Consider the following 18,047-nt stretch of genomic DNA (forward strand, 5'->3'; position numbering starts at 1 on the left):
GGGGGGGGGGGGGGGGGGGCGCTTATTGATAGAGTAAGAGTTTAATGGCATTACAGGAAAATGCTTCATTCAAATCCATGTTTACCTGAAATTTATAATTTTATTTTGTGCAAGACATGCTATTATTCTCAGAGCAGCTTTCCTAAGTGTTATCAGATATTAGATATGGATATTTTTTCACCATTACAGACATAACTCATTTTATGTTTTCTTCTCATGTGTGTATATGTATGTGTGTGTGTGTGTGTGTTCTAAATTAAAGGTTTGAAGCAACCAGCAAGAAGCATGTCTATGAGTGCTATTTTTCCAATACGAGTGCTCACTTCACATCCCAAAGTCACATTTTTTGGTAATTGTCACAATTTTTAACCTTTTCATCATTGTTATATCTGCTGTGGTGATCTGCGGTCATTGATCTATTGTAATTGTCTTGGGGTGCCATGAACCACACCCATATGACTGCAAACTTAATAATTGTGGTGAGTGTTCTTACTGTTATTCTGGCTGGTCATTTACCATCTCTCTCCCTCCCCCCAGGTTTACCTTTTCCCTGAGATAAACAGAATTTAAATTAGGCCAATTAATAACCCTATAATGGCCTCTCAGCATTCAAGTGAAAGGAAGAGTGGCATGTCTCTCACTTTAAACCAATACCAGAAATGATTAAGCTTTGTGGAGAAGGCATGTAGAAAGCCAAGATGAGCTGAAATCTTCCCATTTTGCACCCAAGAGCCAAGTTGTGAATGCGAAGGAAAAGTTCTTGAAGGAAATTAAAAGTACACAGGGAACACACAAATAAGAAAATGAAACAGCCTATTGCTGATAAGCGGTGTGGGTAGGTAGAAGATCAAACCAGCCATAACATTCCCTTAAGCCAAAGTCTAATTTAGAGCGAGGGCCTAATTCTCTTCAATGATATGAAGGCTGAGAGGGGTGAGGAAGCTGCAGAAGAGAAGTCTGCAGTCAGCAGATGTCATTCATGAGGCTTAAGAGGCCAACTCCATAATAAAAAGGTGCCAGGGAAGCAGCAGGTACTGATGGAGAGGCAGCAGCAAGTTTCCTGCAAAGTCCAGCTAAGATCATTGACCAAGGTGTTGGCACTGAGCAACAGAGTTTCAGTGTAGATGAAGCAGCCTTATATTGGAACAAGGTACCATCTAGAATTTCATAGCTGCAGAGGAGATATCAATGCCTAACTTCAAGAGTTCAGAGGATATACTGGCTGTCTTTTTAGGGGCTAATGCTGCTGGTGACTCAAAGTTGAAACAAATGATCATTTGCCATTCTGAAGGCCCAGGGGCCCTGTAGAATTATACTAAATCTCCTCAGTCTATGCTCTTTAAATAGCACAACAAAGCCTGAATGTTAGCAGCACATCTGTTTACAATGTGACTTATTGAATATTTTAAGCCCACTGTAGGGAACTGATGTTCAGACAAAAAGATTCCTTTTAAAATATTATTGCTAATTGACAATGCATCTGGTCACCCAAGAGTTCTGATGGAGATGTACAATGAGATTAATTTTTTTTGCCTGCTAATACAATATCCATTCTGTAACTCATGGATAAAGTAGTAATTTCACATTTCAAATCTTACAAGTTAAGAAATATATTTCATAAGTCTATAGCTGCCACAGATAGTGATTCCTCTTGTGGATCTTGATAAAATGTACTGAATTCCTTCTGGAAAGGATTTACCATTCTAGATGCTATCAACAACATTTGTGGTTATTAACTAACATTAATAAGAGTTTGGAAGGGGTTAAAGATATTAGTGGAGGAAGTCACTACAGATGTGCTGGAAATAGCAGGAAAACAGAATTAGGAGCAGAGCCTGAAGATGTGACTGAATAACTATAATCTCATGATGAAACTTACATGGTTGAGGATTTGCTTATGGACAAGCAAAGAAAGTGCTTTCTTGCAATGGCATCTTCTTCTGGTGAAGATACTGTGAATATTGTTTAAATGTCAGCAAAGGAGTGAGAATATTACATAAACTCAGTTGATAAAGCAAACCTCAGGGTTTAAGAGGATTGACTAATTTTGGAAGAAGTTCTGCTTGGGTAAAATGCTATCAAACAGCATTGAGTCTTACAGAGCAATGGTTCGTCATTGTGACAAACTTCACAGTTGTCTTACTTAAAGAAATTGTTACTCATCCCAACTTTCAGATAAACCACTCTGATTAGTCAGTAGCCATCATCATCAAGGCAACACCCTCCACCAACAAAAAGATCGTGAACCTCTGAAGGCTCAGATGACCATTAGTATTTAGATGTGTACATTGTTTTCAGGTGTAAAGGCATTGCACACTTAACAGACCACAGTATTACTAGTGTAAATAATGTGGGTATGCACTGGGAGACTAAAACATCATTGTGACTCTGTTTATTGCAGTGGTCTGGAACAAAACCTGTGGTATCTTCAAAGTATGCCTGTATTTTTTTATTGTTAAAAATAATTCAGAAAAATGAGTGTATTTTTTAAACTTTAGAAATGCTAAAATATCAAAATGAAGGTAATGAAATTTGAGGTTTTCCCAAAACTTATTGAGCACAGTATCATCCATTTAAGAGTATTTTAAGAATCAGGTATTCCCAAGAATACATATTGTTAGATCCTATCCCATGAGATTGTTAGATGAATAATAAGCAGAGTGTGATAAGTGCCATTAAAAGTGGTTTTGAAGAAGAAATGATCACTTAAGGCTGGAGAGAATCAGATGTTTTTTGAGGAAGCCATTTGAGCAGATCATGAAGCATGAGAATAATTTTGGGAGGCAGGATTGGTACGTGGGAGCTTTTCAGGCGGGGGAAGAGTCCTGAACAAGAATACAGGGATGGGAAAGCACAAACTTTGTTCAAGGAATGAATAGCAAGTTTCTCTTACTAGATTGTAAAGGGATCTTCCCAAGGTAGGCTCAACCCAACATCCACTAGATGGCCACAGATCACACTTGGTCCCAGTCTACTCTGAAATGTAGAATAGGAAGGATGTAGGGCAGGTACCAATGGACTTCCTGCTTAAGAATCATAGTCATGGTAACTGTCCATGTAGCAGTCCACAAACTGTTTACATAGCTGTCCAGCAGCCATGATCTTTCCTCCTTTACCAAGTGGAAGCTCAGGTGTAAGGGAAGGAGACCCATACTGGGCAGCTAATGGAGTCTCCCAGGCATAGAAGCTCTATGCCTCAGTGGTACCAGTAGCTTTTGTTACAACTCCATAGGCATAACTCCTGGTGCTCCTGAAGGGCACATGCTCAGTTCTAACAGCCACCATGCCCAGGTTTGAAGTATGGTTTATCCCATGTATTTATGTTTTCTATCCATCCAGATATGATTTACCAGAGATCATTTTAACCATGGTCAATGTTGCCTGTGTAACACAGTGGATATAATATGCTTATTAGATTTCCAAGGAACAGAACTCAAATGTTAGTCAAAGGTCAAATTCTTGTTCAGAAGCTGTGCCCTTTACATCCAGCTCTTAAATATTCAAGTAGTTATGGAGTAAATTATGTGGGATCTTGGATTCTAAAGTAAAGAATACAGATTTAAGAATCTTCCAGTTTTTCTGCTATCTTACCTTGAAAAAGCATATGAAAAGACTTTTTTGAGTGTAAAAATATGTAAATCTTATAACACTTGAATAAATTTTGGTGTGGTGTATCTTAGTAGAACTGAGAAGTTTAAATACATAAACACATGTGTAGCCATCTTCAACATGCCATTAATTTTCTGAAATAGAAAGCATTGTGCTCTCTGTTCATAGAAGGCTGGGTCTTGTATAACATATGTAAGAAATAGATGTCTGGTGCTTATAATGATAACCTTTTATTTGTTTTGTTCTGTAAAGGTTGTAGTATAAGTTCCAATATTCTAGTGAGATAAAGGCCACAAATTTCTGAAACATATTTCCAAATAAAAAAAGCCCAGAGGTTTCACTCCACAATTCTTTGAAGTAATGGCCTCTCAAAGGGCAGAAGGCAGTAGGTGGAAAAATTATTTTCTGTAGTGAATTTAACCCTCAAATATGAAAAGTTGTGACAGTTTGCATTCAACTTGCAGAAATAAACAGTTGGAATCTTCTGTAGCATAATCTATGCTTCCTGGCTTTCTTGCCCTCTCAAGTTCCTACACAACCTACCCAACTGGCCTCTATTCCAGGTCTGGGAGGCTATGGGAAAGAATTATCTGCTCCCCATGATGAAGTAGCCAGTCTGACAAACTGACTTGTGTCAGTGTGTGAACAGTAGAGGAAGAGCTGATTTTCCTCTTTCCAGGTAACATGCTCAACCTAGGAATGTAGTTTGAAGACAATGCCCAAGCAACACTCTTCCCCACCCCACATGCACCCCACCCCACATGCACCTCGCCCCACATGCACCCCACATCAACTTGGATGCACCATTTGACTTCTATAATGTGTACAAGGCATAGCCCATGAGAGGTACAGCCCAAAGAAGGCATAGTTCAAACAGGCCAGCAGCATATTTCCTAGTGGGAACTCTTGTGTCCTCAAAAAATAGAGATATGGAGCTGCCTCCTCAGCTTCTATTTAGAACATAACAAAAAACTGTACTGCATTACTGATGTTTGAACTAATTGTGCTAAGCTTCCCTTACAGTGAGAAGAACTCACAGAATATAGTCTAAGATGCTTTCATGTCTTAAGATCTTTTCATGTTGAGGTTTGACAATAGAAGCACACATTCAGGAATCCAAGAAAATAAATTTATTAAACTTTGAAGGAGCAAATCCACAGACATAAAGAAAGTTAAATATAGACTGCAGGACACAACTAGTCATACTAGTGAATAATGGCTTGTGTGGCCAGCAAAGTACCAAAATGACATTCTGAGACTGATTGAGGTATTTAGCTATTTTTGGCTATAGAAATGTGGTCAGCCTATTGTGAAATAGTAATATAATTCTTCCAAAAACACAGCTTTAAGTTGAATTAGGCTCTACATTGATGATGTTTTATATGAAACTAAATTTTGTAGCTTTTAGAGAAAACCCTAAGCAGCAAGGTAGCAGAGAATCTATTAAACATCTATCACAAAGTAACATGTTGAACTTTAAACACCCAATTCTAGATTTTCACTGTATTTTCTGTAAGAAAGAGGGAATTCTGTAAGAAAGAGGGAACTGCCAGCCATTAGCTTGCTTCCCCAAAAGGTCTTGAGCTAAATGGCAAATAGAATTAATTTTAAAGTTTAAAGTGTTTTTAAAAAAATACTTAAAGTGAGACATATTCAGTGAGATGAGATTCTTCTCTTTCATAAACCTTTAGGGGAGCTATTCCAAAGGATAATGTTTAAGTTGATAAAGAATTGGAAAATAATTGATAAATTACTTAGGCTCCTTCATTTTCTTCTGACTACCTGGTTGGAGGCCAGTCCTCTCAAAGGGGAAATAAAAAATGATGAAACTTATTTTATAGTTTTAAGTAAATCCTATTAGGCTTGGTGAGAAAGCTTCTTCTATTGGTTTGATTAATTTTGAGTTCTCTTTTTGGTTTGCTTACCATCTGTCCCTTGTTACCACAAATAATAAATGTGTCCTCAGCTATAGACTATGAAACAAAAACCTATTTCTTAAGCTTTCTGTTCCATTGTTCAGTTAACTTCATTTGATCTGCTTCTACTTACAAAATGCTGCTTATATTTTATTCCTCTTTTAGGTAACTATGAAATGAAACCAAGCTCTGTTTGAAAAGATACCATTGCAGGTTTTGGAGCTTATTTCTCATGATCTGTGTGCTAAAAAAATTCATACCACGTGCAGTTCAGCACGTCAGCAGCCTGGCCCAGGGGAACCAGCTGTAACTTCTACTTGTCTTAGCATTAGCTCTCTGGCTTGCACTGAAATTTGGTGAAGAAGGGTTTTCTTTTCTTTTTTTTTTCCTCCTTCCTGTTTTTTGGTTTATGGTGCATTGATCCATGTAAACATTTAAAAGTTTTCTAACTTAAAAATATTTGTTTAAAAATTCAGATAAGATGGGTATGTTCCAATAATGCAGGTTATTAGAGATCTTAGAATTACTTAAGAACTTTGGGGAAGTATAAAAAAGGGACTTGTAAAAAACTAGCTTGTCTGTTTTTCTTCAGGTGTATTGACTGAAGCATTAAACCAGCTTTAGACTGTAGTTACTACATTCCTTAGATGGGGTCATTGTGAACTACAGTACACAGTGTGTAGTGTATTATAAAATAGCCATGCTTGAAGTTTAAATTATTAAAAATATCTTTATCAATTTTATGTCAAAATAAATGTTTTACATATCCAAACTACTTTTGCTTTCTTACCTAGATTTTTACTTCCCAATTATTAAAAAAAGAAAAAAAATTAGCCTGTGCTATGATTTGCATTTGATTTCCTGAACTGCAAAAGCCACCTGATTGTTTTTGCTTTTTCAAAAAGCACAATTTACTATACATTAAAAATGTAGCCATCCGATGCTTAGTATCACAAAATTAACACCCATAATAATAAGACAATCACTGCTACTGAAGAGTCTTTTGAGACAATTCTTTAAAATATTTACAATTCACAACGGGGAATATCTCTCTGATTAAATGTTCTTGTTTTTTCCTTTTAATAACATTTCCACATTTCAGGAAAAGGCATTTGAATCCATACCCACCCTCACAGTCTCCCCCCAAATGTTTAAAGATTGTTTTGGTTTCAGCATTCATGCCCCAGCCAATTCTTGGCGATTCAGTATGTTATTCTTGGGAAATCAAAGTAAGGCTACGGCATGATTTTGTTCAGGTGGTCAGTGCTGACGTAGCCACACGATGAGAGAAACTCTTTGTCCCGCAAGGGCAAGGCAGTCGCGTTGAGGACAAGGCCCTGTGGAGACTGTACTATATGAATAGAGGTATAGTCTGGGACGGGCAACTCAGAACCTGGGGCATGTTCTGCTGTCCCAGACCCCCCAGCAGTAGTGGTAAGGCTTTCTGTGGTGATGTAAATATCCTCCTGGTTAAAGCTTGGCTCTGCATGTGACTCGACCTCCACATGAGGAGCCACAGCGATGCACTTTTTGGCATCTGCCTCGCAGAAGTAGGCATTGTCCATGATGAAGTTCGCTTGGCAGAGTGAGGCCATTTCTAGATGCGTGTCGCCCTGGGCTATCCCAGCCTTATTCTTTTGGCCCGGGGAAAGGACCACACTCCCTGCTGGTGTAATGTCGCTCACCTGGGCATAAAAGTCCATGTTTGCCAGTGAATTCGGATTGCTTATCTGAGTAGGGGCAACTTGGTGAGTTGACTCAGTTTCACCAATGAGAAGTGGTTGTGGTTTGTCTTCTTCCTCTGCCAGGATGATGCTGGGTTGTTGAATGGCAGGGGAAGCATCATGATAAGGTGACTCATTTTGATTCTTATGGTCAAGGCACAAGAGATCGGCTTCCCCTTTTAACCTTTGTGGCTGAGCCACCTCTGAGGTACCATCACCTAAGTCATTGGCATTGAAATCAGTTTCCAGAATGTCAGGTTCATAACAACTGGTTCGTCCGGAGTCGTCATCCTTGGCCCCAAGGACATTAAGTGATTTCTGATGGTCCTTGCTTAGAAGTCTGTCTGTGTCTGATCCTTCAGTCTTTTCATCAGGATCATCAATATCTAGTTCAATAAATTCAACCCAAGAGTCATCATTGTAGAATTCAGGTTTATAATTATCATGAATGGCTAAGATTGTGTTCACCTCCTCTAATTTTCCTTCCTATGAAGCAGAAAGAAAATGAAGATTTATGAAAAGAAACTCATAATGACGAAATCATTTAAATCCGATACACAGAGCTTGCAAAAAGCTCTCGACATGTGGCAATGTTCTTCAGGTATTAGTTAGTGCAATCACAATCTATAGTTTAGACGGATTTATTAATTACCTTGAAGAGGTCTGGATCAATTCCTTTAATCTTTGGAACTGGTACTGGGGGCAAAATCAGCATCTTAATCCTTTAAAACAAACAGAATTTTCATTTGACAGATCTTAAAAGTTACACATTTCTCTTATTTCAAAACAAATAAAATATTGGCAGAATATTACTTATTTCAAGTATTTTGATATTCTATATAAGTGGAAGCTGAGAAAGGGAAGAAAAATATAAAGCAGTAAATGATAAAGAAAAACTGCAAAAAGTGTAAGAAAGAAAAACAATAATAACAAAAAAGTCCTCTTCTGAAGTCTATTCAAATAAAATGTGGTTTTTCTATAATTTCATTTTCTTCTTAATGCTTTTTATGGCCATCCCACTTTAGCATTTGGGAGAGAGAAATTTAATTCTACCTGAAGCCAATTTCCATGTCTGTTACAAGGAAAGCAATTTTATTGTACATCTCCTCAGTAATTTGCAGGAAAAAAAAAATGAGTAAAGGAAAAAGAACCAATCTATGTAGAGCCAGCCAACCAACATTATTTGTGCCCTTGAAAAAGGGTGATGTGAGACAAGGTAACACCACGCAGTTGACATTAATCATAAAGTCATCTAAGATGATTTTTAACCAGACAGTTACTACAAGTGCCATTTCAGATAGAGTAGGCTAAATATGAACTAGCTCCAACTTTTGAGAATGGATTTTTTTTTTTTTTACAGTTTGGACTTTGGTTATTTGATTCTTTTTAGTTATATATAACATTAGGATTCATTTTGACATAATCACAAAAGCATGGAATATAATTTGCTCTAATTCAGTCCCAAGCACACTTATCCCCTCCCCTCCTGCTCCCTCCCTCTACTCTACTGGTTGTTCTGCAATTTACTTATAGTTTTGTTGTTGTTGTTGTTTTTGTTGTTGTTGTTTTAATTAGTGTCTTGTGGAGGTACTTGATGTTGAGATTCACTTTGGGATATTCATGTATGTACATAACAAAAGCTCGGTCAGATTCATTCCATTGTTCTTTCCTTATCCCGTCCTTTCTCCCCTTTAATCCCCTTCATCTCCCCTACTGCTCTTTCTTCTGTTTTGATGGACTTACATACATACTACTGTAATTGTACTTATATCTTCTGTTCCAAATATTTAAGTTATTTTTGACTCTGATTCATTTCCATGTCTGTCTTGCCTGTCTTGTGCCTTGCTGAATCCCTAGCACTTAGCACAATTCCTGGCACATGGAAATGCTCAACGAGCATTTGCCAAATAAATTGGAACAAACCATCTATTTTGTTGGCAGCGTAACTAGAGCTTGAATCTTAAAACCAACATTGTAGCTCTGGAAAGAAGCTCAGGGATTATTTATTTCAACCAACTTGTTTTATAGTTAAAACAAAACAAAACAAAACAAATCCACCTCCTATGTAGTGAGAAATGTCATTGTTAGGCAGGGACAGTAACCTGGAGTTTGGATATCAGTTGCTAGTCCACTGAGTGTGAATGGACTATGCAGTCTATTCAATAAGGAACACTTCCTTTCAATATTTCCACCTGCCATTTTATCTAATCTAAAGAATAAACCAAATTCCACTGTATAAGTTGCTTTGTGATTTCTCCACTATGCTTACTTAGTGGAATAAATGTTAAAACAAATTATTACTGATGAATAGCAGATATAGAAATGAATAACATGAATTACTAATAATAATTTCTCTCATTTTGAGCTTCTCTGATAAACTAGACAGTGTGAGATATACTTTGCACTAGAGTTTAGTACAAATTATAGACTTTGGGCCAAATTTGAACTACCACTTGATTTTGTAGAACACAGCCACATTCATTCAGTTACATATTGTCTCTGGCTGTTGTCATGCTACAGAGGTGGAAATGAGTTGTTGTGACAAAGACATATGGCACCTGAAGCCTAAAATTTTACTAATTCTCTTTAAAACAATTGTTTGATCATGAACTAAACATTTTATTTAAACCTTATAACTATCAGGGAGGTCAATGATAGTATTCATACAAAGATTTGAAAAATTAAGGAACAGTCTCAAATCATGCACTAACACTAGGGCACAATTGAGGTTCAAACCCAAGTTACCTGACTCCAAACTGAGGCTCTTTTGCCTTCTGTCACACTGCTGCATTATTAAATTTGGCATTTCTAAATGCACATTTCAAATTTTTACAAACATTAAAAAATGCAACATATCCCTAATTATAGGAAGCAAAGAATCCCAAATGGCTAATGTTGATTTTGTGAGGTGAGCCTCTCCTTATGAAGAGCATGATGTGTTTCTACTTGTGTTAGTTGTATTCTATGGGTGTGGCCACTTTCTGACACAGTGGCTGGCCCTGAAATCTCAAGGGCCCAAGTTGGTCATGTCATTAAATGAAGCAGGCCAGTCACAATGCTGTGAGAAGAAAAGATGCTTGCGGCAAACTGGAGAGTGTATGCCCTTCCCAAAGGGCACAGCTGGCTCTCTGCTTCCATATATGTGCCATGTAGAAAGATCAGCTTAGTTCCACTACATCTGTCAAGTTTTAAAGACAATCCAGAAGTCTGGAGTTTTTGGTGTGAAAATTCTCTATTTTGTATCTGCTTTGTAGTAGAATCCTACCCTAAATAAATAAATAAATAAATAAAATGAGGATCTGCAGCTTGAACTTGGCTTTCACTTTCCTACTTCTGTTTTATGCTGATTTAATTATTTATTCCTTCAATTAATAATAGCTTCAAGGCTGGGTGGGTCATATGGTAGAAGCTAGTACGGAGTAAAGATAACCTGGCTTTAAACTATGTTTGTGAGGGTGCTATCATTTATTCAAGTATGAATCACATTATAATTTTTTTGTAGAATCGACAATTTTCTGGATTAAAGTAGCTTCAATAATGAATTAGGATGCACAAATCTTTAAAGACATGTGGGACCTGAAAAACTCTGTAGCCTGGAGTTCTAGGAAAGACTGACTTCAGCACCTCATTCTGTGGAGCATCTTATTAATTGTTGGGAATATGTGTTATTTCCACATCTGCTGACAACTATTTTGTACAAATTTCCTACTTGCATTAGAACATGTAAATTTAGAAAATGATAAATGTTTCAATGGAAAAGAAAAAAATTGATGTTTTTATGTAAAGAATTCAATTTAGATAGGAAATTGGTAGTACAATAAAGACTCCATATCTATTTTACAATTTGGTGATTTTGAACAAGTATCATAGATTAATTCTTTGTTATTCACAGAAAATGCTTTTTTTAGTCAAAAGTTAATATAATTTCTTTGAAATCCTATTTGTTGAGAGGATTATTTTATTGTTCCAAATATTGTAGCTGATATAACTAAACAATATAACAAATTTTCTTGGCCTTCACAATGTTTTGAAATGGACTGCCAGTGTTAAAAACAAATTACTTTGCAAACATATAATTTATGACAGTCACATATAAATTATCCCACCAATTGTACAGACCAAGAAACTTACAGAATAATTTGATTCTTGTTTTTAGCATTACTTAAATGCATATATTACTTAAAATTCTAAAAATGTATTTATTTTCCCCATATTAACCCATGAGGCTTTTAAAATTCCTTAAATGGAAGAAACTAGCAATCTATAGCAATTGTTTTGTCTACATTTTGTACAAAATAATTTCCTATAGTGTGGACTGAATTTTTTAAATTTTTATTTATTTATTTTTCAGGAAGAAAAACAGAATGATAACATCTCAGGGCTCAAGGCAAATTTAAAGAGCATATAAACCAGCACTCATATTACCTATGACACCGTGGAAGCCCAGAAAGGTTAAGGGAGTCAAACAGGATCAAACAGCAGTCACTAAGACACTGGAACCCAATCTTTTGGATCCCAGAAAATGCAAAATAGAATTGCTTCAAACTTAGCATTTCAGTTGTATTTGCAAATGCAGGTGAAATACAAAGTTATAACTATCCAAATCATTTAAACGAGACCCAGATTTACTTAAAATCACATCATATGAAGTCTTAAGGATGTTTTTATTAGATTACATTGTCTAGGTGGCTTTAGTTTGCCATTTCAGTTTGCCTATACTGAGGACTGTGTCAGCCTCAGCCAAAGGCTCCGTGATGATGCTCTGGAGTCCTGGAGTGAATGGGTCAACCCTTTAAGCACTGAGGGGAAGAGGTGCCTATTACATGGTGTGTGGTATCATTAGTCTAAGCTCTTAATGTCCTACACAACTTCATAGATAGAGTCTAAACCTGTATTTTCTCAAAGATGAACCCAACAAATTGAGTTTTTAGAAATAGTAAACATATAACTGGACATAAAGGTATACTGTGTTAAATAAAATTTATACTCATGCAAGAGAAAATATCAAATAAAACACAGAAATGCATGGAAATCTAAACAACTTGCAAAAACATACCAGAGAATACTGTATCACACCTACCTTTGCTGTTTAGAAAATATGACTACAAATAGCATCACTGTTAGCCCAAATATTCCAAAGATAATAATTAAAAACCATGGAAACCGGAAATCTGAAACACATGGGAATATTTTACTCACACATGTATGAATAGTTGAAGCAAGTTTACATTTCACTTTCTTATATAGTCAATCATCTTACTTGACAACTACAGAAGCAGAGTGGGATAAATTAGGATTTTTTCCTGTTCTAAGAACACCTCTGTCCACTATTCAAATCCTTTCACTTTAAAAAAAAATCTTCAAAATAAAAAGCATGTAGTTCAAACATAATGCATGATTTAAGAGTAAACCAAACTGCTTTAAGCATCTTATGTGTCCAAAGAGTGTCAATAACAGCCACATCAATGTTCATAGCATCTTAATTCATAATAGCTAAACTGTAGAACCAACTTAGATGCCCTTCAGTAGATGAATGGATAAAGAAACTGTGGTACATATACAAAATGGAATATCTCTCAGCATTACAAGAGAATAAAATTATGGCATTTGCAGATAAATGGATGGAGTTGGAGAATATTATGCTAAGTGAAGTAAGCCAATCCCAAAAAACCAAAGGCTGAATGTTCTCTCTGATAAGTGGATGCTGATCCATATTGGGGTATGTGTGGGAAGAATGGAGGAACTTTGATTGAGCAAAGGGGAGGGAGAGAAGGGGAGGGGGCACAGGGTCAGGAAAGATGTTAGAATGAGATGAACATCATTACCCTAGGTACATGTATGACTGTATATAGGGTGCAACTCTACATCGTGTACAACCAGAGAAAAGAAAAGTTGTGCTCCATTTGTGTACAATGAATCGAAATGCATTCTGCTGTCATGTATAACTAATTAGGACAAATTTAAAAAAAAAGATTGTCAATAAAGGCTTTGGTGCTAGGGGAAAAACCTGTTTGTTAAGCTTAAATAAATGATGATCACTTTATTTATTTATTTAAATAAATGTGATGATAGTTTTTAGCTTCCAGATTGAGGATATATCAAAAATATCAGGGCAGAGTTTTTATTAATGAATCATGACAGAAATTTCTTACACATGTGAAAGTTATGTTTTACAGCTGTAAAAAAAGTGTGTGTGTGTGTGTGTGTTTGTGTGTGTGTGTCCCACTGAGGTTCCTGTTTTCAGAGTTTAGTATATTTTGAATGAAACTTGGGGGCATCTATTTCATTCCTTAGGACTAAGTGCCTCTCTCAGTAACCTTAAAGTTGGCTGCCAGTATTCTCACTACAGTGGCTGAGGCTAAACACCCTAATAAAAGGCAAGTGGAATTTACCTTAATGTTGCTTTTCTAAATGTCTGCCTTTATACTTTAATATGCTTTTCTTATTTAATAAGTTATTAAAATCTCCTAGACAGTTATTGTAAATGTTTTTTAAGAATTAGTAGGGAAGCGAACACCATTTTAGAACTTGTAATATCTGTCATTTTTATCAATAACATATTTAGAAGCATTAGAACCAGAGATTCATTTTTTTAAATATGGAAGGAAAAGTGAAGCTTTTGAAAAAACCTATGCTAAGTGAATTAAATGCCATGATATTAAGCTTAAAAAGTGCTTAAATCACAGTTGCATTTTATCTCATATTGTTTAAAAACAAGTAACCAGTTAACCAGAAAAAAATGATGCTATAAAAGTTTTCATTAGTCCTGTTTAGTGAGATTATTATACCTATTCAGTTAATGCAAAAATATAAACTTAGTTTCTCTGTAGCTTATTTCATTAACAAACTTCAATTCCTCCTAAGACCCTATAAATCTTCTGTTTCAGTGTGGAAGGGCTATAGCTAATTCCCATTTGAGAGTGACAATACTATACACTTACTGCTCACTATTCACCAGCCTTCCCTATTTCTTTAGATAAAGGCAACTTTAACTATCTTTATGGTTCTTCTATATAAGATCTTCAAATGTTTCATGTCTCCTCTGAGCCAAATAACACAACACTTCTTTTTTTTTTTTTTTTGCAGGGGGAACAATGGGGATTGAACTCAGGGGTACTCAGCCACTGAGCCACATCCCTAATCCTATTTTGTATTTTATTTAGGAACAAGGTATCACTGAGTTGTTTAGTGCCTTGCCTTTGCTGAGGCTGGCTTTGAACTCGTGATCCTCCTGCCTCAGCCACCCAAGCCACTAGGATTATAGGCGTGGCGTGCACCACCGTACTGGGCTTAATACACCACTTCTTAGCTTTCCTCTAGATAAAGGTTTCTCTAAAGCCAGTGAGCACCTGCAATAGAAGGCTTTCTCTTAGATGTCATAAATTCATTCATACATATAGACTGGGATGACTTCCTGCCCCCTGCATTATTAAAAGATTTTTTTGATTACATATTAAAAACAAACTCATTGTAGAAAATTTTACAAATACAGAAATGATGTAAAGGAAAAGAAATGTCTGAAATTTCACTATCCAGAGAAAACCACTGTATTCTCCTTTCTAAATGTCCACCTGCCCCAGGACCTTTCCTGAGTGAACTAATTTGAAAACTAAATCTTTCTGCTTTTATAACACATAATACCTGTCATAGATAGTGAGCTCAAGGTCTCACCCTGATATTTAGTGTTAGTGCATACAACTTGCTAACAGGCACATATCAATTGCTATTATTGCAAAAAGACATTTTGACTGCTATTTTTTTTTTTTTTTTACCTTCTTCACATGCGTATGGGCTCATTTGAGGAAGTGTTACAAAGAGCACCTCACTGAACTCGCCATATTTCTCTGAATTTCGTTGTCTGGATCTCACACGCACTTCATATTCTTTATCCAGTCTCAACGAGTATACAGGAACTGATGTTGACAATATTGGGTCCATCTTTCAAGACAAAATATATAAAGCTTATTGGCTAGAGAGTCAACAACTCAATGTAGTATATACTTTGGGTGTTCTCCCATTTGTATTAAAAATGGATTTCTATAAAGTAAGTGATATTTTAAAGTGTCCAGAGGGAGTTTGCTACTGAAAAGAAGATGAAACAAATTATGTAAAAAATAATTCTTGTTTAAAGGTTAATAGTCCTTAAATTTATTTTGGTTTAAACCCACAGATGTGATGGATTTGCTTAAAGAGATGCAGTTATATCTTTACATTAGGCTGTCAGATATTCTGCTAAGATTAAAGCAAAGAGATTCTTATGGGGAATGGAGGAACTATAAAGAAGATTACAAGATTACAGAAATATTGTGTACTTATCTAGGACATTTCAGTTTTGTATGGAGGAAGACATTAGAACAGAATAAAACAAACACATTTCCACGCCAAAACAAATGATAGCCATAACAAATTATCTGTGTTCTTTGGAAATTCTGGGTAGTAATTTATTCGTTATTGTAGAATTGGAAAGCGTCCTGGAAATATCATAGTTGTCTTTGTTTAACTTCCAAATAATTGTATTAAAAGCTACTAAACACTTTAATCTACTTGTTCTAGAGGTTTAAAAACATACCTCAAAATAGTTTGCTATTCAGAATCTTCAAAAAAAAAAAAAAAAGTCATGGGAGTTCTTTGGCAATTAGCATGTCTCACAACCCTTAGTCAGGATACCCCTTCACTTCCCCAGAGAAGGGTAGAGTGAGATTGCTAGACTTTTAAGACATATTGCTATCAAAGAGGTAAACCCAATAGCAATGACATTTTCCTCCAAACCAAATACTCAGAGCCAGTACTCAATGTGCTTTTCATGTATTTTTGGGTAGAACACCTTGTTCTTGTTTATAGTAAACTTGTAACGCTCACTTTTTCAACAGCATGGATTTTTACCTAAATAAAATCCTCATAATTGGTTTCATTAAGTCAGAAAGCCAGGCCTTCAGCATCTGAAACAAATTTTTCTTTCACCCAGGTTGGTTTCTACTCACAAAACACTTCTTCTTCATGACATGGTTCGTTTGTATCTTTTACAGGAGCCTCTGAATATATGCAATATTTACATTCTTTGCCTAAATACATTCTTTGAAGCAGGATTCTGAATATTAAACTTACTTAGTTGCTTTCTTAAAATATTTTTAAAAATATATTTTTTAGTTTTAGATGGACACAACACCTTTATTTATTTATTTATTTAATGTGGCTAAGGATCTGAAGAGACACTTCTCAGAAGTTGATGTACAAGCAATCAACAAATACATCAAAAAATGTTCATCATCACTAGCAATTAGAGAGATGCAAATCAAAACTACTCTAAGATTTCATCTCACTCCAGTCAGAATGGCAGCTATTAAGCATACAAACAACAATAAGTGTTGGCTGGTGAGGATGTGAGGGGAAAGGTACATCATACACGGCTGGTAGGACGGCAAACTGGTACAGCCAATATGAAAAGAAGTATGGAGATTTCTTGGAAAACTGGGAATAGAATCACCATTTGACCCAGCTATCCCCCTCCTTGGTCTATCCTCAAAGGATTTAAAATCAACATACTACAGGGGCACAGCCACATCAATTGTGCTTTATAGCAGCACAATTCACAATAGCTAAACTGGAACCAACCTAGATGCCCTTCAATAGGTGAATGGATTTTAAAAATGTGGCATATAAACACAATGGAATATTACTCAGCAATAAAAGAGAATAAAATCATGGCATTTGCAGGTAAATAGATGGAGTTAGAGAAGATAATGCTAAGTGAAGTTAGCCAATCTCAAAAAACCAAATGCCAAATATTTTCATTGATATAAGGAAGCTGATTCATAGTGGAATAGGGAGTGGGAGCATGGGAGGAATAGATAAACTCTAGATAAGGCAGAGGGGTTGGAGAGGACGGGAGGGGGCATGGGGTTATTAATGATGGTGGAATGTGATGGATATTATTATCCAAAGTACGTGTATGAAGACACAAATTGGTGTAAATATACTGTGTATACAACCAGAGATACAAAAAGTTGATCTCTATATATGTAATAAGAATTGTGGATATATTCTGCTGTCATATATAAATTAAAAAAATGCAGAAAGACCTACATTTTTTTAAAATATATTTTTTAGATTTAGATGGACACAATACCTTTATTTTATTTGTTTTTTTATTTAATGTGGTGCTCAGGATCGAACCCAGTGCCTCACACTTGCTAGGTGAGCACTTTACCACTGAGACACAACCCCAGCCCTCTTAAAATATTTTTAAAAGTTTATGTTTTCATTCTTGGAGCCCTAATTTTTCTGTTATCAATACCAAAACTATTTATAGATTTCTCTAACAACAGAACTAAAAAGGGGCTATCAGTAATTTGACTTGTGACCCCCTTCTCTATCTTCTTTCAGCATTCTACACCAGCAACACCAAACTCAAATTTTCTCATATGGCTCCTTCAGTACGTGCCACTGGCCTGTGGGGGGGCACCAATCCTCTGTGGGAGTATTGTGGATTGCTGACGTTCTAAGTCTTTCTTGGCACCCTCATCTGACAGATAATACACTTCTGTTACAAAAAAGAAGTATATTTCACTGCTAAAATCAGTTACACATATGTTTCTACACTAAACTGCAACTTCCTGAAAAAATTCATTATCTTTCTAATATCTTAAACAAACACCTAATGTTATACCCTTAAGAACTAGAAAAAGAATAAACTAATCCCAAAGTTAGCAGAAGGAAGACAATGATAAATATTGGAAAATAAATAAATGAAATAGAGACCACTGAAAAACAATGGAAAACATCAACAAAACAAGAACGG

The 18,047-nt window shown here is 35.9% G+C and overlaps 1 protein-coding gene across 5 annotated transcripts in view; it reads right to left on the bottom strand.

Moving 5' to 3' along the window:
• Positions 1–4,724: 4,724 nt before the first annotated feature.
• The window catches only part of Ghr (growth hormone receptor), a 246,760-nt gene continuing 233,437 nt past the window's right edge, over positions 4,725–18,047 (bottom strand). For all 5 annotated transcript variants that reach the window (XM_048814022.1, XM_048814019.1, XM_048814021.1 and 2 more), the window contains 4 exons: positions 15,022–15,187; positions 12,330–12,420; positions 7,902–7,971; positions 4,725–7,735 (listed from right to left, as the gene is read on the bottom strand). In XM_048814022.1, coding sequence (XP_048669979.1) covers positions 6,761–7,735; positions 7,902–7,971; positions 12,330–12,420; positions 15,022–15,187 — 1,302 coding nt within the window. In that variant the 3' untranslated portion in view covers positions 4,725–6,760. The remainder of the gene's footprint in view (positions 7,736–7,901; positions 7,972–12,329; positions 12,421–15,021; positions 15,188–18,047) is intronic.

This window comes from Marmota marmota, unplaced genomic scaffold, assembly GCF_001458135.2.
Source record: "Marmota marmota marmota unplaced genomic scaffold, marMar, whole genome shotgun sequence".
In the NCBI taxonomy this organism is placed as follows: Eukaryota; Metazoa; Chordata; class Mammalia; order Rodentia; family Sciuridae; genus Marmota; species Marmota marmota.